This window comes from Lepidochelys kempii, chromosome 16 (genome assembly GCF_965140265.1).
Source record: "Lepidochelys kempii isolate rLepKem1 chromosome 16, rLepKem1.hap2, whole genome shotgun sequence".
Taxonomy (NCBI): domain Eukaryota; kingdom Metazoa; phylum Chordata; order Testudines; family Cheloniidae; genus Lepidochelys; species Lepidochelys kempii.
The window spans coordinates 9,500,742-9,518,982 of NC_133271.1; the positions used below are offsets into that span (position 1 = coordinate 9,500,742).

General features: G+C 46.2%; 2 protein-coding genes across 4 annotated transcripts in view; one reads left to right on the forward strand and one right to left on the reverse strand.

The window, feature by feature from the left end:
- The window catches only part of LOC140899312 (kelch-like protein 13), a 28,409-nt gene extending 14,910 nt beyond the window's left edge, over positions 1-13,499 (forward strand). Inside the window, exon 4 of one of the 2 annotated variants that reach the window (XM_073314608.1) lies at positions 13,372-13,499. In XM_073314608.1, the coding sequence (XP_073170709.1) occupies positions 13,372-13,497 (126 nt within the window). In that variant the 3' untranslated portion in view covers positions 13,498-13,499. The other variant, XM_073314609.1, reaches the window with a different exon arrangement.
- The window catches only part of DPP7 (dipeptidyl peptidase 7), a 31,141-nt gene extending 14,668 nt beyond the window's left edge, over positions 1-16,473 (reverse strand). For both annotated transcript variants that reach the window (XM_073314611.1, XM_073314612.1), the window contains exons 1-8: positions 16,279-16,473; positions 15,795-15,908; positions 12,405-12,544; positions 11,492-11,655; positions 9,933-10,068; positions 4,849-4,930; positions 3,242-3,408; positions 266-326 (exon numbers count right to left, since the gene is read on the reverse strand). In XM_073314611.1, the coding sequence (XP_073170712.1) occupies positions 266-326; positions 3,242-3,408; positions 4,849-4,930; positions 9,933-10,068; positions 11,492-11,655; positions 12,405-12,544; positions 15,795-15,908; positions 16,279-16,393 (979 nt within the window). In that variant the 5' untranslated portion in view covers positions 16,394-16,473. The remainder of the gene's footprint in view (positions 1-265; positions 327-3,241; positions 3,409-4,848; positions 4,931-9,932; positions 10,069-11,491; positions 11,656-12,404; positions 12,545-15,794; positions 15,909-16,278) is intronic.
- Between the last annotated feature and the right edge of the window lie 1,768 nt (positions 16,474-18,241).

The window sequence follows — 18,241 nt, forward strand, 5'->3', positions numbered from 1 at the left end:
CTAGCCCTGTGCTAGGGTCACGCCTTCCCTGGCGGTGTAGAAATACCCTAAAAGTCACTTTTGAAAAAATGGGCAAGATCCAAGCTAATAGTTACGTCATGTGGGAGGTGAAAGGTTAATTCATTGTCTGTGAAGTGTTAAGGTTCCTGGGCCACTGCAGTGCAAAGTGTTCCATAGCCCCTAAAACAATATGGGATAACTCCGCATTCGCAAGTGCTTCTGAGGGAGAGTTTCAAATATGACAAAGCTGATAAAACTAACTCACCGATAAGAGCTGCCAGTCCTTTAATATAGTCCTGGTGTGCAAGAATCTGGTCACAGCCAACCTGGATAAGGGACACACACACACTTTGGTCAGTTTCCAGATAGATGTTTTAAATGACAAGCAATTAGAAGTTAGTTTGGAGGTCTCAGTTTCACAAAGATTATCCTGGAAGCTTCAAAAAAAAAAAAAAAAAGGAAAGAGGAAAGACTCTCCACTCAGACTTTAAGGCCAGAAGGGACCATCGTAATCATCTAGTCTGACCTCCTGCACATCGCAGGCCACAGAACCTCACTCACCCGCTTCAGCAATAAACAGTAACTCAGCCAGACATTAGGGGACTTAAAGATCTCAAGTTATAGAGATGCCACCATTTACTCTAGTTTAAACCAACAAGTGACCTGTGCCCTCACTGCAGAGGAAGGTGAAAACCCCCCAGGGTCTCTGCCAATCTCATCTGGGTGAAAGTTCCTTCCCAACCCAAAATATGGTGATCAGTTGACCCTGAGCATGTTGGCAAGACCCCCAGCCAGACACCTGGGAAAGAATTCTGTGAATAACTCAGAGCCCTTCCCATCTAGTGCCCCATCTCCAGCAGTTGGACATATTTGCTACTAGCAGTCACAGGTGGACCACATGCCATTGTAGGCAATCTCATCAGACCTTCTCCTCCATCAACTTATTTAGCTCAGTCTTGAACCCAGTTAGGTTTTTTGCCCCACTGCTCCCCTTGGGAGGTTGTTCCAGAACTTTACTTCTCTGATGGTTAGAAACCTTTGTCTAATTTCAAGCCTGAACTTGTTGATGGCCAGTTTATATGTTCTGTGTCTACACTGGCCCTTAATTTAAATAACTCCTTTCCCTCCCTTGGATTTCTCTCTCTGATGTATTTATAGAGAGCAATTATATCTCCTCTCAATCTTCATTTGGTTAGGCTAAAGAAACCAAGCTCCTTGAGTCTCCTTTTGTAAGGAAGGTTTTCCATTCTTCCGATCATCCTCTGTTCCTGTTCCGCTTTGAATTCATCCTTCTTAAACATAGGAGACCAGAACTGCACACAGTATTCCACATGAGGTCTCACCAGTGCCTTGTATAATGGCAATAACACTTCCCTATCTCTACTGGAAATACCTTGCCTGATGCATCCTGGGATTGCATTAACCTTTTTCATGGCTACATCCCACAGGCAGCTAATAGTCATCCTGTGATCAACCAATACACCCAGATCTTTCTCCTCCTCTGTTGCTTCCAACAGATATGTCCCCAGCTGATAGCAAAAATTCTTTTATTCCCCCAGTGCAAGACTTTGCACTATTAAATTTCATCCCATTTCTATTTCTCCAGTTTTCAAGGTCCTCTAGATCTTCTTTCTCTCAGGCATTTTAGCTGTTTAGCTGCTTTGTAAGGGGACAATGGAACAGTTTTGTCCTCTAATTATAGAGTGGGTTGGAGGAACTGGTCAGGAAATAAGCAGTTCACCCTGGAGCCACTATGCTGAAGGGCTGCAGTAGGTTCTGACAGCAGAAAAAGTTACAGGGGAATCAATGTCAGTTACAGCCCTTTCGTATGCCAGTGGTTAGCAGAGTTTGGATCACAGAAGATGCTAGGCCAATAGCCTAGAGGAGGAGGCCAAGATTTTCAAGAATGACTATTGATTCTAGGGGCCCAACTTGAGACACCTTCAAAGGAGCTGATGGTCAGAGGGCCAACCACTCGGCCTCTGAAAACCAGACTTCTCTAAGGAGTCTCAAATTGGGCCCCCCCAAAATCACTAGTTGCTTGTGAAAAATCTTGGCCTAGGGTTTTATCAGTCGTCGCCCTAAGTCCAACATGGGCCCCAGCAACACATGCTTCTCCACACCTTCCGGCATGGTGCCTCACCTGCCTGAGGAGGACCCCCTAGTGGAGAGGATGGCGAAGGTCAGTCTTCGTGGCTCATTCATGAGCTCCTTAGCAAAACAGCCAAGTGGAGCAGTTAGGAACTTGGGTGAAGTTCTGTACTGTAGCATCGTGGCCCAAGAGCACTACAAGCCACACACCAGAAACTGAATGAAGACCATCAATACTATTTGCCCTAGGCCACCTAAAAACCACCAGGACGCTACTGGATTGGGAGGGGTGACTGGAGAGCTCCGTACCGTGGTCCCAATCCGTTGGGCTATTTAGTGAGACGGTGTGGATCAGGCACTGGACTGGACCTTAGGATACCTGTGTTCAGTTCCTGGCTCTGCTACTGGGTGACCTTGGACAAGTTACTTCCCCTCTGTGCCTCAGTTTTCCCATCTGTATAATGGGGATGCTGATACTGACCTCCTTTGTAAACTGCTTGAAGCTCTAACGATGAAAAGCGCTAGGTATTCTATTATATTCTTATTCTAGTGTCAACAAAACAGTGTATTATGCTAGAAGGGATATCCGCAAGTCACAGCCTGGCTCTCCAGAGCATGTTTTCCCTGGGCGAATGGAGAGAGGAAGAATTACCACAGGACAAAGGTCAAAAGAATTAGTTGTCAGGAAATGTTCAAAAATATAAACTCTGGGGAACAAATCCTGTTCTTGCTTCCACTGTGCCACCCTATATAGTCTATGACCTGGCAACAAGTGATTCTGGGTTCCTCAAGGTGGTGGGGCTGAGGGCTGACCTGAGACATCTTAAATGGAGCTTGATTGTTAGGAAGTCCAAGTCACTTGCCCTCTGAGAATCAGAACCCTTTAAAGGTATCTCGAGTTGGACAATCAAAAAACAGAGGTTCCTAAAGTGATGAGATACTTTTGAAAGTTTAGGTCAATGTGCTTGTATTGTGTGTAATTTGAGTGAAAGCAGTTTGGCTGAGGCTGACCGCAGCCATCCATTTCAGAGCAATCGGTTTCAGATATATTTAGTGGCAGGACAAAAAGAAAAGAACACACAAGATGATATTCATGGTCTCAAGAAGGTGTAAAAGCTCTTCTTGATCCCTCCAGCACCCTGGCACTCACCTTGACTGGGTAAGCAGGGAAGTGACCCATGAAGTCTGTTTTGTAAGGATAGTCCATCATAGCCATCATGGTGAAGGCACTTCGAGCAAACTCAAACAGCTGGTAGACATCTTCCTTGCTAGAAAACCTCTTGCAAGTGGACATTTCACTGCTGATTATATCGTAAGCTGCAGAGGCAAAGAAACATGATACATACGCGCCAAAGAGTGTAAACTGATATCATAGAGCCGTGCCACGTTTCATTAATTCCGCGTGGCTGGCTAGTCAGGAGTAATATGAAGCTATGAAAACAAGAACAGGGTTTGTAATACTACATATTAACTTACACAAGCTTGGGTATTCAGGTGCAAATATCCCCCACTGTGTAATAACCCTGCATTCTTCCGCTGACCTAGCTACTTCGGGCTGGGGGGCGGAGGGGTGCTGATCCATGCCGCCGGGAGAATCCCTCCTATTAGCATAGATAGGGTCAACACTGAAGCACTCCAGTAACGTCGCTGTGCCACTGTAGCGTTTTAAGTGTAGACAAGCCGCTACTCCTTTCCACTCCTGGAGCCTAGTCTCTCCCCAGCAGGATACAACTCCCACTGGAAGCTAATGAGGATTACGGATTCCCTGCAGCAGGAGGGGCGGACTCGTTAGTTTGCTCCCAGAGTTGTTTTCACTCCCATTAGCTCTGCAGAGCCAGCATAGCCCTGGGGGAATGCGGCTTGGTGCTGCCTCTGCTGAGAAGCAGAGGCAGAAAAAGCCCAGCTGTATGGTCAGATCTGGGGTTGAATTTGATAGTTAGTGGGGAAAAGCATCTTTTTCCATTTGGGAGCTGTGAGAGTCACTGAGTGAGAATAAATCTGGGGCCCACAGCGTCACTACAGCTCAGATACACCTTAAAACGCAAAGATCATCTAGAGAGGCCTGCTAAAGTCAGGAGAGCTGGCTCTGAAAAGGATCCCTGTTGCAGACACCCTAGGTTAGCTGTGACGAGGCAAGCTGGAGACTGCATCACACAGTGCCCTCTCTGGCTGGGCCACAATTAGCAGCAATGGTTGCATTAGCGGTCCCAGCACATGCCGTCTTTACGTCAGAGGAAAGGAGTTAGAATAGCGACCAAGCAAACAAGAAATGAGGGAGTGAGAAGTAAGAAGGAAGGATGAGAAAAACAATGTTTGATAAGGTTCCACCAGGAGGCTGCTTGGGATCATCAGACAGTTGTTGACATCACCATCAGCTTGCACACAATGCACCTCATTGGCTTGTGCATCACATGAATATACATAAAACAAAAAACCCTGAGGCCTTGTCTCCATGAGGAAGTTACACCCATCTAACCAAAGGTGTGATTTTAAATTGGTTTGGTTAAACCAGTGCAAACGTCTGTGAGGACATGTTTATTTCAGTTTAAGAGGGTCTCATTTCAATCTAGCTGAAGTCTTTTACTGTAAACCAAAATAAGCCGCTCTTAACCCTAAATAAGGGTCTGCACAGGGGTTTGCACTGGTTTAACTAAATCGGCTTAAAAACTGCAACTCTCTCAATCAGAGAGGACCTTGGAGATGGCTCCTGCCTGCTGTTCGGAAGCACTATGCCGTGGGCAGTCAAGCTCATCTTACCTCCACGCAAGTAGAGGTCACTGATTTCCTGGAAGGCTTTGCTCACGGCCTTGACACAAGCTGGGCTATAGCTCTGAAAATCCTAAAATGATGAAAGCGAGAGAGAAATTACAGCAGCCAAATCAGGATGTTACACAAACATGGATAGATAACAGCTCTGAGGTCTGTATCCAAGGGGAGCAGCCCCTGTCTTCTTGAGCAGCCAGCCATGGCAGAAGGCACTATGAGCCACCAACAGGGCTAACAGACTGCAAGCCACTTCGGCAAGTCATATGTACACTCTTATAGATGGTGCTGATACAACCTCTGTCCTCTCTTCCAAAGGATCCCCCGCCCATTCCCCCAGGTGCAGTAAGCTGCAATTCCATCTTATCCAAACAGAATGGCAGCCAGTTTGTTTTCTGCCATCTCTCTGCTAGAAAAAGTCAGATATAACTTCTCCTCTCAGTGTTAAGTGACAGGAGGAGACACACTCAGCAGCTAGGGAACGGGTCACGGTCACAGAGCTCAAAGGCCTTGATTCTAATTTACACTAAGGCCACTTGGAAGCATTCTGCCAGTGCAAAGGGGCCTTAAAAGTAAGAGTAAATTATGTTTTGGGAGGCAGCATTGGCTATTGGATAGAGTACTAGATTGGGACTCAGAAAACCTGGCTTCTATTCCTGGCTCTGCCAGTGATCTGCTGGATAACTTTGGGCAACTCACTTCCCTTCTCTGTGCCTCAGTTTCCCTTTATCATTTGTAAAATGAAAATAATGATACTTAATTTATTTGTAAAGTGCTTTGAGATCTACTGATGAAGAAGATATAAGAGCTAGGGATTATTGTTACTAACAACACATTTTAAGACTCTTTTATCCTACCAGAATGGTAGGAAGTAGCCACAGATGATGTCTACACTAGGAAAAAAGTAAGCAAGAATCAGGGCCCTAGTTTCTATTATCACCTCTCCAGGTCACCTGATAAGCTTGGTACTAAATGACTTGTGCAAGGCTATTGGAAGTGTGCACTTGGGTATACCTGAATTGCACACACAAAAGCCCACAGGTATAAGACAGGCAGTTTGCACATTTAACTCAGCCTTGTGAAAAAAATACACATGCATTTAAAAACACGGCCACTACCTTCGGTGCTACACTCAGCCCATCTTTAAAATGGATCTGACTCACCCCATCTCCTCCGTGTGTTATGAGGCTTAGTGTTTAGAAAGTGCTTTGGAGAGCCTTCAACAGAAGGCATTTCACTCCAAGTAAACGCAGTCTAACTCATGCAAAATGAATGAGAGGAAGAAAACTACTGTGAATGAATCATGAAATGTTTGCCTTTAGGAATATTAGCAACACAGGTGCATTCTCTCACCAAGGTCAGCAACTGAACCATGAATTGCCTTCCGTGCACACACTGCTGCTATGAAGATTCCTTAAAGGTGAAAGGAAGCACTTTAAAAAAAAATACACAAAGGGACTGCTTAGGATCTTAACACACAGTCTTAACACTACAGAGGCACACATTTTGGGAGTCAATGGAAAGAGGTTTTTTTTAAATGTAAAAGACCCAGCAAAAATTCAGTTTCAGGTTTGTGCAATAATTAATGGTATCATTAATACCTAAAGCAGAGCAGGGAGCTACGTGTCTTACACTGCATTAGGGAAGAATTAACTTCAAACACAGAAGAATTCTCAGAGCTGGGCCAGGCTGGTGATTAAGAAGAAATGGTTTCAAATATTTTGTTTTCAAAAGCATATTTTTAAGGCATAACATCCTGTATTCCCTTAACAATTTAGGATCTTAAATGAGACTTTTTATTTGTTCACCTAAAGAGCATTTCAGTTCATCTTCACACAAGACATTCCCTTTCCTTAAGATTTTCCACAGATCTCTCTGAGCTCTAAGCCACCAAATCTAAATAAAGTTTTCAGAACAAGAGTGTGCAAGCTCAAAAGGCACTATTGTTTAGATTAACAAGCAGTTAATTTAGGGCCAAGATGTGGAAATGTTCATTCACATCAGCCTGTGGAACTCCATGCTGCAGCAGGTCACCAAGTCAAACACAGTGATATTTCCAAGCAGCGCTGGACAGTTAATCCTCACAAGTATTATCTGTTGCTTTGCAAGCTAAGATTGACAGAATCCAGTCTCCTACCTTGGGACATAAGAGAACAGCCTGCAAGTTCCCTCCTATCTTTCTAAGAGTATTGGGGAAATAAGCAGGCTCTTTTTAGCTTCCTTTGATGGCAAAGACAGAGGCAGGATACCAGATTGGAAGGAGCAATGACATGGTAAATGTGTCAGGATTTCAGGGAGAGCTTTGCTGCTCAGTGGCCAAGAGGAATGAATTTCCCTCCTCCACTTCAGAAGCAAATTCATTTTAAGTTGCATCAAAGAGGAGGGAGGAGTTCTGCAGGCTGCCCTTCTGAGACTTTATTAATCATAGTCACATGGGACTGGAATTAGGATACGAACAGTGACAGGTGTACCAGGTAGAGCCCTGCGCGGGACTATTTTTTTTAAATCGTGCTCCTGTCCCGCCCTGCAATATCCACTCCCACCTGCTCCTGCGTTGTTTCTTGCATTTTTATCCCACTCCCACCCACAAAAACCTTCAATCCTGCAAATCCTGCAAGAGACAGACTCCCTCATGCTACAAAAAACAAAAAAAGTCAGTTAATATGAGTGTGTGAGAGACACTTGGGACACTATTTTTACCACTAAAAGAATAAAACAAATCTTGCTTGAACCATGTCAAAAATACTTTAACTCCTGTTAGAACAGACATCAAATCTCTTTCTATCTGTCTCTTAAATTTAAGTATTAAAACCTTTATTTTTTAAAAAAAGAAAAACTTGCTTTACATTGCTGAAGTTCTATTTATGACAAGCCGATGAGAGATGTAGTTGTTTTCCTGCAAATTACCACCGTCTGGTTTTTTTTTGCCCACCCAATCCCACCTACAACAAAATACATTTTACCTGCTCCAGCTATTATGGCAGTGGGTCATGTGGGATCCACAGGATCCCAGTCCTGCTGCAGGGCTCTGGTATCAGGCCCTTTGAGGCCCCATGCTGCAGGCAGTCCTACCACCCCCTCCCCCCAGGAAAGGAGCAGTAAAGGTGGGTCCTCCAGGCCTGCCTAGAATGGCTGCTTCCCAATAACCTATCAGAGCTCATCAAGCTCAGATAAAAAGAGCTGCAGGACCCCAGAGCAGGTCAGTTCCTGGCTGGGGCTATAAGAGATAAGACAGAGGGACTCTCCAGCCACGGTGGCTTGGGGAGACCCTGCTCAAGCAGGGAACAGACGCAAGCAACCCAAGGACTATAACTCGAAGGTAACAGGTGAACGTGACCAACTGGGAAGCAGCTCAGGGAATGCAGCAGCAACTATTAAGGGAAGCAGTAGGTTTCTGGTGTTTATAGGGTCCCTGGGCTGTAGGGTGACCATATGTCCCATTTTGGCTGGGACAATCCCTTTTTTAGGCCCTGTCCTGATTTTTTTTGACAAAACCGGGCATTTATCCCACTTGCTCTTGCCAATTGATCATCAGTTGGCAAGAGCAAACTGGACAAATGCATAGTTTTGCAAAAAAAGTGGAGTGGGACCCCTAGCAGGGTGCGGAGGAATGGATGGGGGCTAGTGGCAACCGATGCACTTTTGGTTACCACCCCCTGGAAGGGGACTGAACTTAAGGAGTGACTTGGCTGGAGAGCTGAGGCACTGAGAATTGCTGTGGATAAAGTCTCCAGGGAGAAAGCCCTGGGAGCAGTGCTCTACAACAGGGCAGGGCAGGTCTTAAAGCTAGCCCAGAAGGAGCTGAGAACTGAGCCCAGAGACAGGTCTAAAGACACCAACAAGGGCACAACAACAGTCCTTGTTGGACCTTTGTTACGTTCATGCATATTGACTGTGTGTGACTTGGACAGAGGGCTGAGCCACTGAAGGACCTGCCTGACAAGGGTAACCACCTACTGAAGATGACAGGAAAAGGGAGAGTGCAGGATCACAGTCAGCCAACAGGAGGTGCTCACGACAGGTGAGTGCACCCCATCCACAGGAACCTTCACCTGCAGCACTGGCTCATATCCTACCCTGCATGTGACCACCTCTTGCTCAACGGCTTATGTGAACCAAGCTACTGGCCACTGTTGAGTTCTTGGTGTATGAGCATCAGCACTGCTCCTTGTGTGCATTCTCCTCAGAGAAGCCATCAGTTGGACAGATCTGGAGACTGAACACCACCTCTGCCCTTGTAGCAGCAAGGTGGGCCTGAGGCAGATGGCCAGGCCAGCTGCTGCTTGTGCTATAGCTGTTCTGTGGATTCACTCAGGATTTCAGCCTTCAGTCATCAGCCTGGGACTTTTCACGAGCACAGTGTTCCATGTTCTCAGATTATCAGCTGGCAAGTCACCCCTAGCCCTAACCTGCAGCCCAAGGGGACCTTATAACATAATTCCAATGACGTTAAAATAGTTCCAAATAATAATTCAAAAGTCTCTTTATCACCCTGCAAGTGTGTAAGCAATAGTCATCTTGTGTTTACAGGGCCTTTCACTCAAATTGATCCAAAGTGCTTTACAAACTTTTCCAGTGCACTGGGAGTCACTTTGCCCACTACTGAAATGCAGCTACCTCTGGGGTTAAGCAGATGCCATGCAGTATTGCATGCACAGTGAAACAACAGTTTAGGACAGGAAATGAAGAATAGCTATTGTGATTACAAGGGGTATTTAGCCAGGCATATCCAGTTGTGATTACAAGGGGGATTTACCAGGGTGGAATTTGGCCAGAACACTAATATTGGGATAATGTATCTTTAATGACAATGGGGGGGGGGGGGGGTCAGAGCTCAGTTTTGCTACCCATCCAGGAGATCTCCATTTACACAGCATCCTCTACCCCATGCTGGCCTGCTGGTTCAGTACTGACACAGGGAAGGGCGTGACATCCTGCAGCAGCTGGTTTTCCTTAGAGGTCCCCATTCCAGCTACTCACTCAGCCCAACACTCTGTCACGAGGAGATGGCAGTTTGGAAAGATACTGTCACTTGGAGACAAGCCAGCTTCTGTTCCTTCAATGGAGCTTCCACTTACTGCAGTGACAGCTTGAAAGAACTGGTTGGGGTCTCCAATCCCAGCCACAGCCAACAGAGGAGCACTGGCAGCTAGTGCTCCAGCCACAATGTTAGGATATTTCATTCTCATGTAAGCACTCAACACTCCTCCGTAACTGTGGGGGGGGAGGGGGGAAAGAGGAGGGGAGGGGAGGAGAGGAGAGAGAAGGGTTACTTCACTCAACACATGTGATTTAAAGCAAAACTTGTTCAGTAATTTGGGCACTGTGGAGCCTGCAGTTCTGGCCTCGCCCAACCCAGTGAGCCTGGACTCTAAATGAGAATCTCATCTTACATTTTAAAAAAGCAGCTATCTGGTCCTCTCCTTTCCAAAAAGCATTAACACAAATCTAAACTCATCACTGAGGTTGAGAGGAGCAGGCAGCTTGGGTGTGAGGGCATCTAAAAGATATCACACACACACACACTTAAAACGGGTCAATTATGTTTGGGGTGTATCCCCAGCATGTACTTGCTGACCTTTCCCAAATCCGCAGGCAGCTCCGTTCATACCCTGGAGACTGAAGTCCTCTCTTTACCCACAGAACAGCAGCAGCACAAGATTCCCGCATGTGGCCCAGCCAAAGTGCATCATCAAGATCCCCTCCAAAGTCAAGTGGAGAATTCAGCCTCCATAATGCCATCAGTCCTTCGCCTCTCTACTGAGCCTACCAACCACTGTGATGTGTTTGCAGTACGGAAACTAACTCACACCAATGATTCCCTTCACACATGCTACTGAAGTGCAACACATTAATAAAATCTTTCCAGTCACCAGGTGCCTGGGCTGAATGTGAACTGGAGACTTACTGGTCAAAAGCTCTTTATCTCATTACCAGTTTCCTGCCTTCCCAGTATAAAATGTTTTATTACAGTTTACATTAAGCATCCCTGTCTCCTGAAGTTCTTGGGGCGGGGTGGTCCAGCGCTCTTGGTCAGCTCAGGGACAGGCACAGAACCTGGAACTAGTTCATTCACTGACACTGCTTAGAGATTGCCAGTTCATGGTGCCTATTTAAAGTGACTAGAAGCCAGGACTGACTGTGACAAGCTGCCTTTTGGAGTTGCAGCCCTAAATACCTGAGATGAATTACCTATTCCATTAAAGCAGGCATCAACATTGTCTGAATGATCTCCTTATCTTAAGCAGCCTTGTTGGGAAGAGATCAGGAACTGATTGCTCAGCATGGTCTCCTATTTTAGACCTCATGTCCTGGGAGGGGACTGAAGGCTGCTGGGTTGAGACTTTATGGCCCTCATCCAGACAGCACACATTTTAAACAGAGAGCAAATATCAGGAATCAGTGCTAGGAAACAAACTGAAGCAACTAGGGGAAGGAGTAGCATCCAGAGTTATATCCTACCACATGCAAGTACCCATCATGCTTCAGTGCAAAGAAAATTGAAGTGAGAGAGCAAGGAATCCTGGGAAAGCGTACATTCTACTGGAAGGGGAAGCCTATAAGGACAGCACCACACCAATTACGGAACAATGTAGAGAAGGAAGATAAGTACCTGGAGAGACCTGAGAGCATTTACCTGCCTCCGAAGGCAATGACTGGGCAGTCCCTGGCACCATACTGCTTTTTAAGCTCTGTAATGAGCACCGCATAGTCAGCAAGGGCTTGTTCCACAGTGAGCAGGCCAATATTTTCCCGCTGCATTGACAGTTTCCCAAATGGAAGAGATGTCCCATAATACCTCTGAAAGAAAACGAGGCATAAAGAGGTGTTGGACCCGCCACATCATATCTCCTCTCCTCCTAGGTCATCATGTTCAAGCCTGCCTGGGTCAGCAGAAGCTGAAAGTCAATGCCATCCTACAGCTGTTTGGTGGCCAATTTAAAATTCCCCGGTGGTCTGTTCTCTTCGTAACAGACAGGCAGTCACATGACAACCTAAAACAGCAGGTATTAGCTGGCCCCCTTGTTGGCCATCTTAGCAGAGAGGCCAACAACTCAAAACACCAAGGGTTGAATGAGTGATGAACGTTGAACCCTTACCTCATTCATAGACCTTTGACTTCACACAGCTCCCCAGACTACAGAGAGCTTACGTGGGTGGTAAATCAGGGCAGAATGTGACTCAACAGTCCTCAAGTTCGGCACAATAATGCAGACCCCCCACCACACACCCTTCTCCAGCTGTGAATTTATTGATGTTTAGAGCTAGAGAAAATCGATTACAAAAGCACCATTCTAAAGCACAATACAGCCTAGGTTTTGCGGAGTGAACTATTATTTATACTGCACCGCTGATGGGCATAATAAATAATTTAGAGTACGTGGCTCCGTAGGGGAGAGTCACTACTATGTCTAGACTGTCCCTGGGAGGTGCACAGCAATTTCAGAGTAAGGGATTTGCACCTAATTATCCGGGGACTGTAGGGGGTTGCTGCTGGTAATACCCGATGGAGATAAAAATATGGGGAAAAAAGTTAATAAAATACTCACATGCTCAGCAAAAATTACTAGCGCATTCTGCTGTTCTGCCAGCTCAAGGATGAAGCCGGAATTCTGAGCAAATTCCCAAACGTCTCCTTCATTCCCAGTATAAAAGAAGATGGGCCCAACTCCCTTCTTCCAGAATTTAGCTATAAAAGACAGTCATTAGAAGCACATTGGAGAAAACAAAAAGTGCCTGGTAAAGTATTATAGGATTGTCCCTCAGCGAAGTTAATGGGGAGTTTTGTATGAGTGAGGACTGTATAATAGGGCTGAATTGTTCTTTGAAAGGAGACTAACTCATGATGATATGACACACTGAGAAATACAGACATGCTTTTTGTGTTATATGAAGGAGTAAATAACATTTCCTTATTCACTTTCTCTACACCATTCATGATTTTATATTCCTCTATGGTATCTCCCCTTAGTAGTTTCTTTTGCAAGCTGAAAAGTCAAAATCTTTTAAATCTCTCCTAATACGGATGCTGTTCTATATCCTTCAATATTTTTGTTGCCTTTCTCTGTACCTTTTCCAATTCAAGTATACCCTTTTTGAGATGGGGAGACCAGAACTGCATGCAGTATTCCAGGTGTGGGCGTTCCATGGACATATAGAGTCTTATTATCTATCCCTCTCCTAATGGTTCCTAACATTTTGTTATTTTTTTTGACTGCTGCTGCATTTGAGCACGTTTTCAGAGAACTATCCACGACGATGTCAAGATCTCTTTCTTGAGTGGTAACAAATCATTTAGATCCCATCATTTTGTATGGATGGTTGGGGTTATGTTTTCTAATGTGCACTGCTTTGCGTTTATCAACACTGAATTTCATCTACCATTTTGTTGACCAGTCATCCAGTTTTGTGAGATCCCTGGGTAACTCTTCACAGTCTGCTTTGGACTTAACCATTTTAAGTAATTTTGTATCATCTGCAAATTTTGCAACCTCACTGTTCGCTCCCTTTTTCCAGATCATTTATGAATATGTTGAACAGCACTGGTCCTGGTACAGATCCCTGGGAGACACCACTATTTATAATAGTGAGGTTTGTATTTATAAACCAGATAACAATAAAGTATTTATAAATTGGTTGTGAAATCACTGACTCAGGTATGGGGTACTGGTCCATTTGCAAAGGGGTATCTTCTGTTTTCATGACATGCATGGGTAATCAGCAGGGAAATAGAGAAGAGATAAATTACCACGAAGTGGAACTATAATCAAATATGCCATACTGGAAAGATCACTAAAAGTGACTAGCAATTCTCTGAAGAACCAGAATGATTTGGTCTCATAGCCAATCTAAGTGTGGGGTTTTTTTTAAATGTTTATTTTTAAACTGAAACTTTGGACAACTCCCAGCTAATCTCATGAGAGTCAGCTGACTTACTTGTAAAATAAGTTCTGGCAGCCAGTTGTCATTAGTTGTTTCAAATCCTTACTATCACAAAAGGCCCACAATGCACAAAAGGAAAGTGTGTGGGTGGGAATGGGGGGAGACACCCAAAACCACTCCCCCCAGCCCCCCGATATTTTGCAACTAACAGAACCACAATGCTGATGTTTCATTTGTTTTACAAATATGATTTAGTTCCAGTTTACAGGGTTTGGCCTGACATGACACTAGGATCAAATAAGTGTAACAATTAATTTAAAATAAGTGTTTCATTCAGTGATTTAAACAACCAACCATGCAACAAACTAGATGAGTCCAAGGGAGCGTAGGATACAAAACTGTTGCAGCAGGCATTTCATGGGGAGAAGAGGGAAGCAGAAACTATGGGTGGTCTCAACCTCCCTCTCCCCCCCCCCCGACAGTAAGATTATAAATGGGAGCTGTTGACTGTTTGATCATAGCTTCCCCTCTCCCCCCCAAAAAAAACCAACCAAAAAAAAAAACCCCAAACACCTGGATCTCCACACACCTTCAAATTCCTCCTAACAGGCCTTCATTCCTTCTCCTATAAAGAGATCTTTTCCCCCTACAAAACTTGTTTTGCATTAAAATTCAAAGCAGTGTTTTCTATGATTATTCAAATCTTTCAATTTATTTAATCATTCAGTACTTGAAGAGCACCTTGTTTCTCTGAAGGACTCACAGAAGAGGACTCACCTCTAGCTGAGTCACAACATATACTGTTGAGTATCAATCTGAGACAAGAGACAAGTTTGCTGGCTTTTTTCACTGCACTACGCAGTTCAAAATGTTTGAAACTTTAAAGCTCTGAACAGCTTGGAAAACAGTTACTTGAAGCATCATCTCCGTTCTTTACCTGATCTTGGTGGTTAAGATGAACTGCGAGACAGTAAAGTTTGAATACACAAGAACAGATTCTGCTGTCAGTTATACCTAGTGTAAAATACAGCAGAACTCCGGGGGTTTGATTACGGATTTACATAAGGAGAACAGAGCACAGTTTGGCCCTACATGTTTGGCAGCAGGGCTTTTTCAGTCAAAGAAACCCCCCCCACACACACACACACAAACACCTTTGGAACTTAACCCCCTCAGCAGTGCAGACTTTGAGCCTCCTGACTTTCCAGGACATGTTTAACCATTTGTTTTCTCTACTGTATTCAAAGCACCAAGCTGCACCTGCAATAGGTGCCTTAGAAGTTATCAAAAATAGTAATACAGCAGCAAAGCAACAAAGGCCAGTTCATGCCTCACATAGCTGGTCACTCCATGGCTCTGGGGCGGCCACATTTTGGCCACTGCATTCAGCTCTGCACACCTCATTAACAGAACAAATGACAAATTGGAGGAATACAGAGAGGAGATTGTGAAGGAACTCCAAACTGATTTGTTAGGAAAGATTAGAAGAGCTAAATCTGTATTGCTTGATTAAATTAACTGCTAACTATCATAGCCCTAATTGTCGACAAGTATTTGATGGATGTAAACCTTGAGGAAAAAAGGAAATGATTTACAGGGATCCAGAAGCATCCCCCAAGTTTCAAAAAAATGAAAACAACAACACAGTAGTGAGATTTATTTAACTGTGGAATAATCTTTCAAGGGAAGTAATAATAGAAGCCAGATCACTTAAGATATTTGAAACTGGGACTCAGGGGATGAACTAGTAGGTCTCTTCCATCTTTAATTTAATTCCATTAAATGGTTTACTATGCTGAGGAACAGTAGAGCCAATGTGGAATACCACTCCCTGTATTCCTACTACAGGGAAATTTGGAAGTATATTTAATGCATCATTCCGGAAAAGCAACAGGCCAATGAAATTTCTCTGAAAGTTTCACCATATTTCCAAAAATCACTTACAGACGGGCCCACACGTGCCCGGATCTGCAAACTCTTTTAGAATCGGTTAACAGTAAACACGTTCTGGAGATGAAACATGGCTCTGTCTGAGCCCCGGTTTGTAAGGGGCGTACCTGTTGTGAGGTATCTCTGTAGGAAGGTCTTATTGCCATACGATTCGAAGTTGAAGTGATCCAATACCTGCTCAAAGTACTGCTCCTTGTAAACAGGCTCCTGTGTTCTGTAAACTAAAGAATGCCTAGCTGGGTTACACTGGGGTTTGCAGGCAGGGTTTAAAGGGGCGCAGGCAGGCTGTGTAAACGGGCGTCTACAGAGCTGAACGGAAGCAGGAACGTTTCCATGACCCTTTCGAAGCATTCAAAGCAGGTAGGTTATTCTGAATGGAACAGACCCCCCCGCTCCCGCCCCCCGCGATGCGCTTGGAGCGCGGGGCTGGTTCTGCTCCGGAGTCACTCCACAGGCCAGGCGAGGCGAAGCGAAGCGACTTCACCGCGCCCCGCCAGGCCGGGCAGGGCTGTCCCCGCGGGCCGCTACCGCGGCCGGGCTGTCCCCAGAGGGCAGTAGGGGCCATGGCTAGCGGGGGCCGGGGGCACCTACCCCGTGCGGGCCGCGGGTCCCCTCCCTGCCCCCGGGTCCCCAGGCCCCGCACCAGCGGCAGCACGAGGACGAGCAGCAGGAGCAGGCGCGGGTGAGCTCCGGGCGGCGTTCCCATGGTAACCAGCCGCTGGCACCCCGGGCCAACAAGGCGCCCGCTTCGCGCTCTCCGCGGCGATGGAGAAGTCACATGACTCCAGGAAGGCTGAGCACATGACCTCGGGGGGGGTGTGGAGCCGGGAGATCACGTGGGGAGGACGCCATTTCTACCGAGGCGCCGCCATGTTGTTTAATGGGGTCCTGCCCTGGAGGAGACTAGTTAGGCCCCGTCCCCGCTACCCCCGGGTAACCCAAGGGGCGGGGTGGGGAGAATTGGGCCAGATGGATGCAGCCCGCTGTAGGGGGAAACAGGCCCCAGCGCATGGAGCAGCCCCCAGCTGGGTCCCTCTGCAGGCGCAGTCCCAGCAAGGGGATGCGATGTGGCTTCGGGCAGGGTGCGGCTCGGGGCCAGGGTTACCATCTTCGAAGTGCAGAAACCCGGCAGCCCCACGCAAGGCAGGCCCACCGCAACCCCAACCACAAGGCAGCTTCACAGCCCCACCCTTTCAACAGCCATGCAGAGAATCGGGAGAGAGAACACCTATAGATCGGAGTCATAACATCATTTCCTTACGTAAACTGCGGAAGTGGGAACACGGCAGCATCTTTAGCGAGACACACAAACTTTTACCATTAGCTATCCCAGTGCATTGTGATAATCATACAAATCTTTAGAACCATGTAAAAAATCCTGGCAGATTAAATTATTTTTATGGCAACTGACAAATCCATTTAAAAAAAACCAAACAAACAGACCAGGCCAGTCAAATACTGGCCAAGAAGTAACCCTAAGTGAAGCCCCTGGAGGCTGGAGCATAGGAATATGGTGGGATGGGGCTAGGATGATGGGGCCTGGGCTGTGGTACGGCTTTGAGGGAGATGGGGGTTTGCCTTGGACCTGCGTGAAGCAGCTTCTAGGGAAGGAAATAAGGTGATCCTGTATGCTGAAATCTATGCCCAGTGTGAACAGCCCGGGACTGAAATGTGCACAGCCCCAGCCACCCGCATGCAGCATGACGAAAGCCTCTGTTGGACCATAGATTAGAATCCAAACCTGAGAAATGTTCAGCACCTGTCAGGACAAGGCCATTACAGAATCAAGATACTGTCCAGACTTCCTATTTCTTACCATTCACATATTGACATGACTGCTTTCTGGGGCAATGGGTGTGCATGCAAACAAAGCAAAGAGAAATACCGATAGAAGGCGCTTTCATATACTGTGGTGATGGATGCTACAGTAAACCCAACAAAAGATAGGAAGCTCCTTGTTTCAAGTCACAGTTGTCACATTCAGAAATAATTTCCAACCCCAACAACTTCTTCAGAACTCCTTGGACTTAAAATGGCATTGGAAGGGTAGAGAAAGATCAGAGACTGACAATGTTTTTGAGAGTGAACCATCGGTTCTAGGGCAAAAAGAACTGGACAGTGGAAGCTGAAGTGCTGTGGGAAAGGAGTTTTACAATGGAGCAACTTTGCTTCTCTAATGCTAACTCTTCCCCTGAACCACCCACTCTGTCCCTTGCCAGCTTTCTCCCCTCCATGGGTTCTAGAGTTGGTACTGGCGTAGGCGACTGGTAGCTGCTGATAGTGGGGGCACAGTGGCAGGCCCTCACTTGCCACCACAGCCATAGTCAACATCCTGGTGACTGCCAACGCATTCTCCAGCAACACCCCCCTGACCAAGGCACACTGGGCCTTAAGGAAAATGGCACCCTGGGCAAACTTGTATTTTGGTGCCCTGGCCCCTGTTGCCTTCCCCAGTCCCCCAACCCCCTCTGCTCCCCAATGCCCCCACCCATCATGCAATCACCCTTGCCCCCCCACTGCCTCCCAGGCTCTCCCCACTCACTCCTAGCCCCCC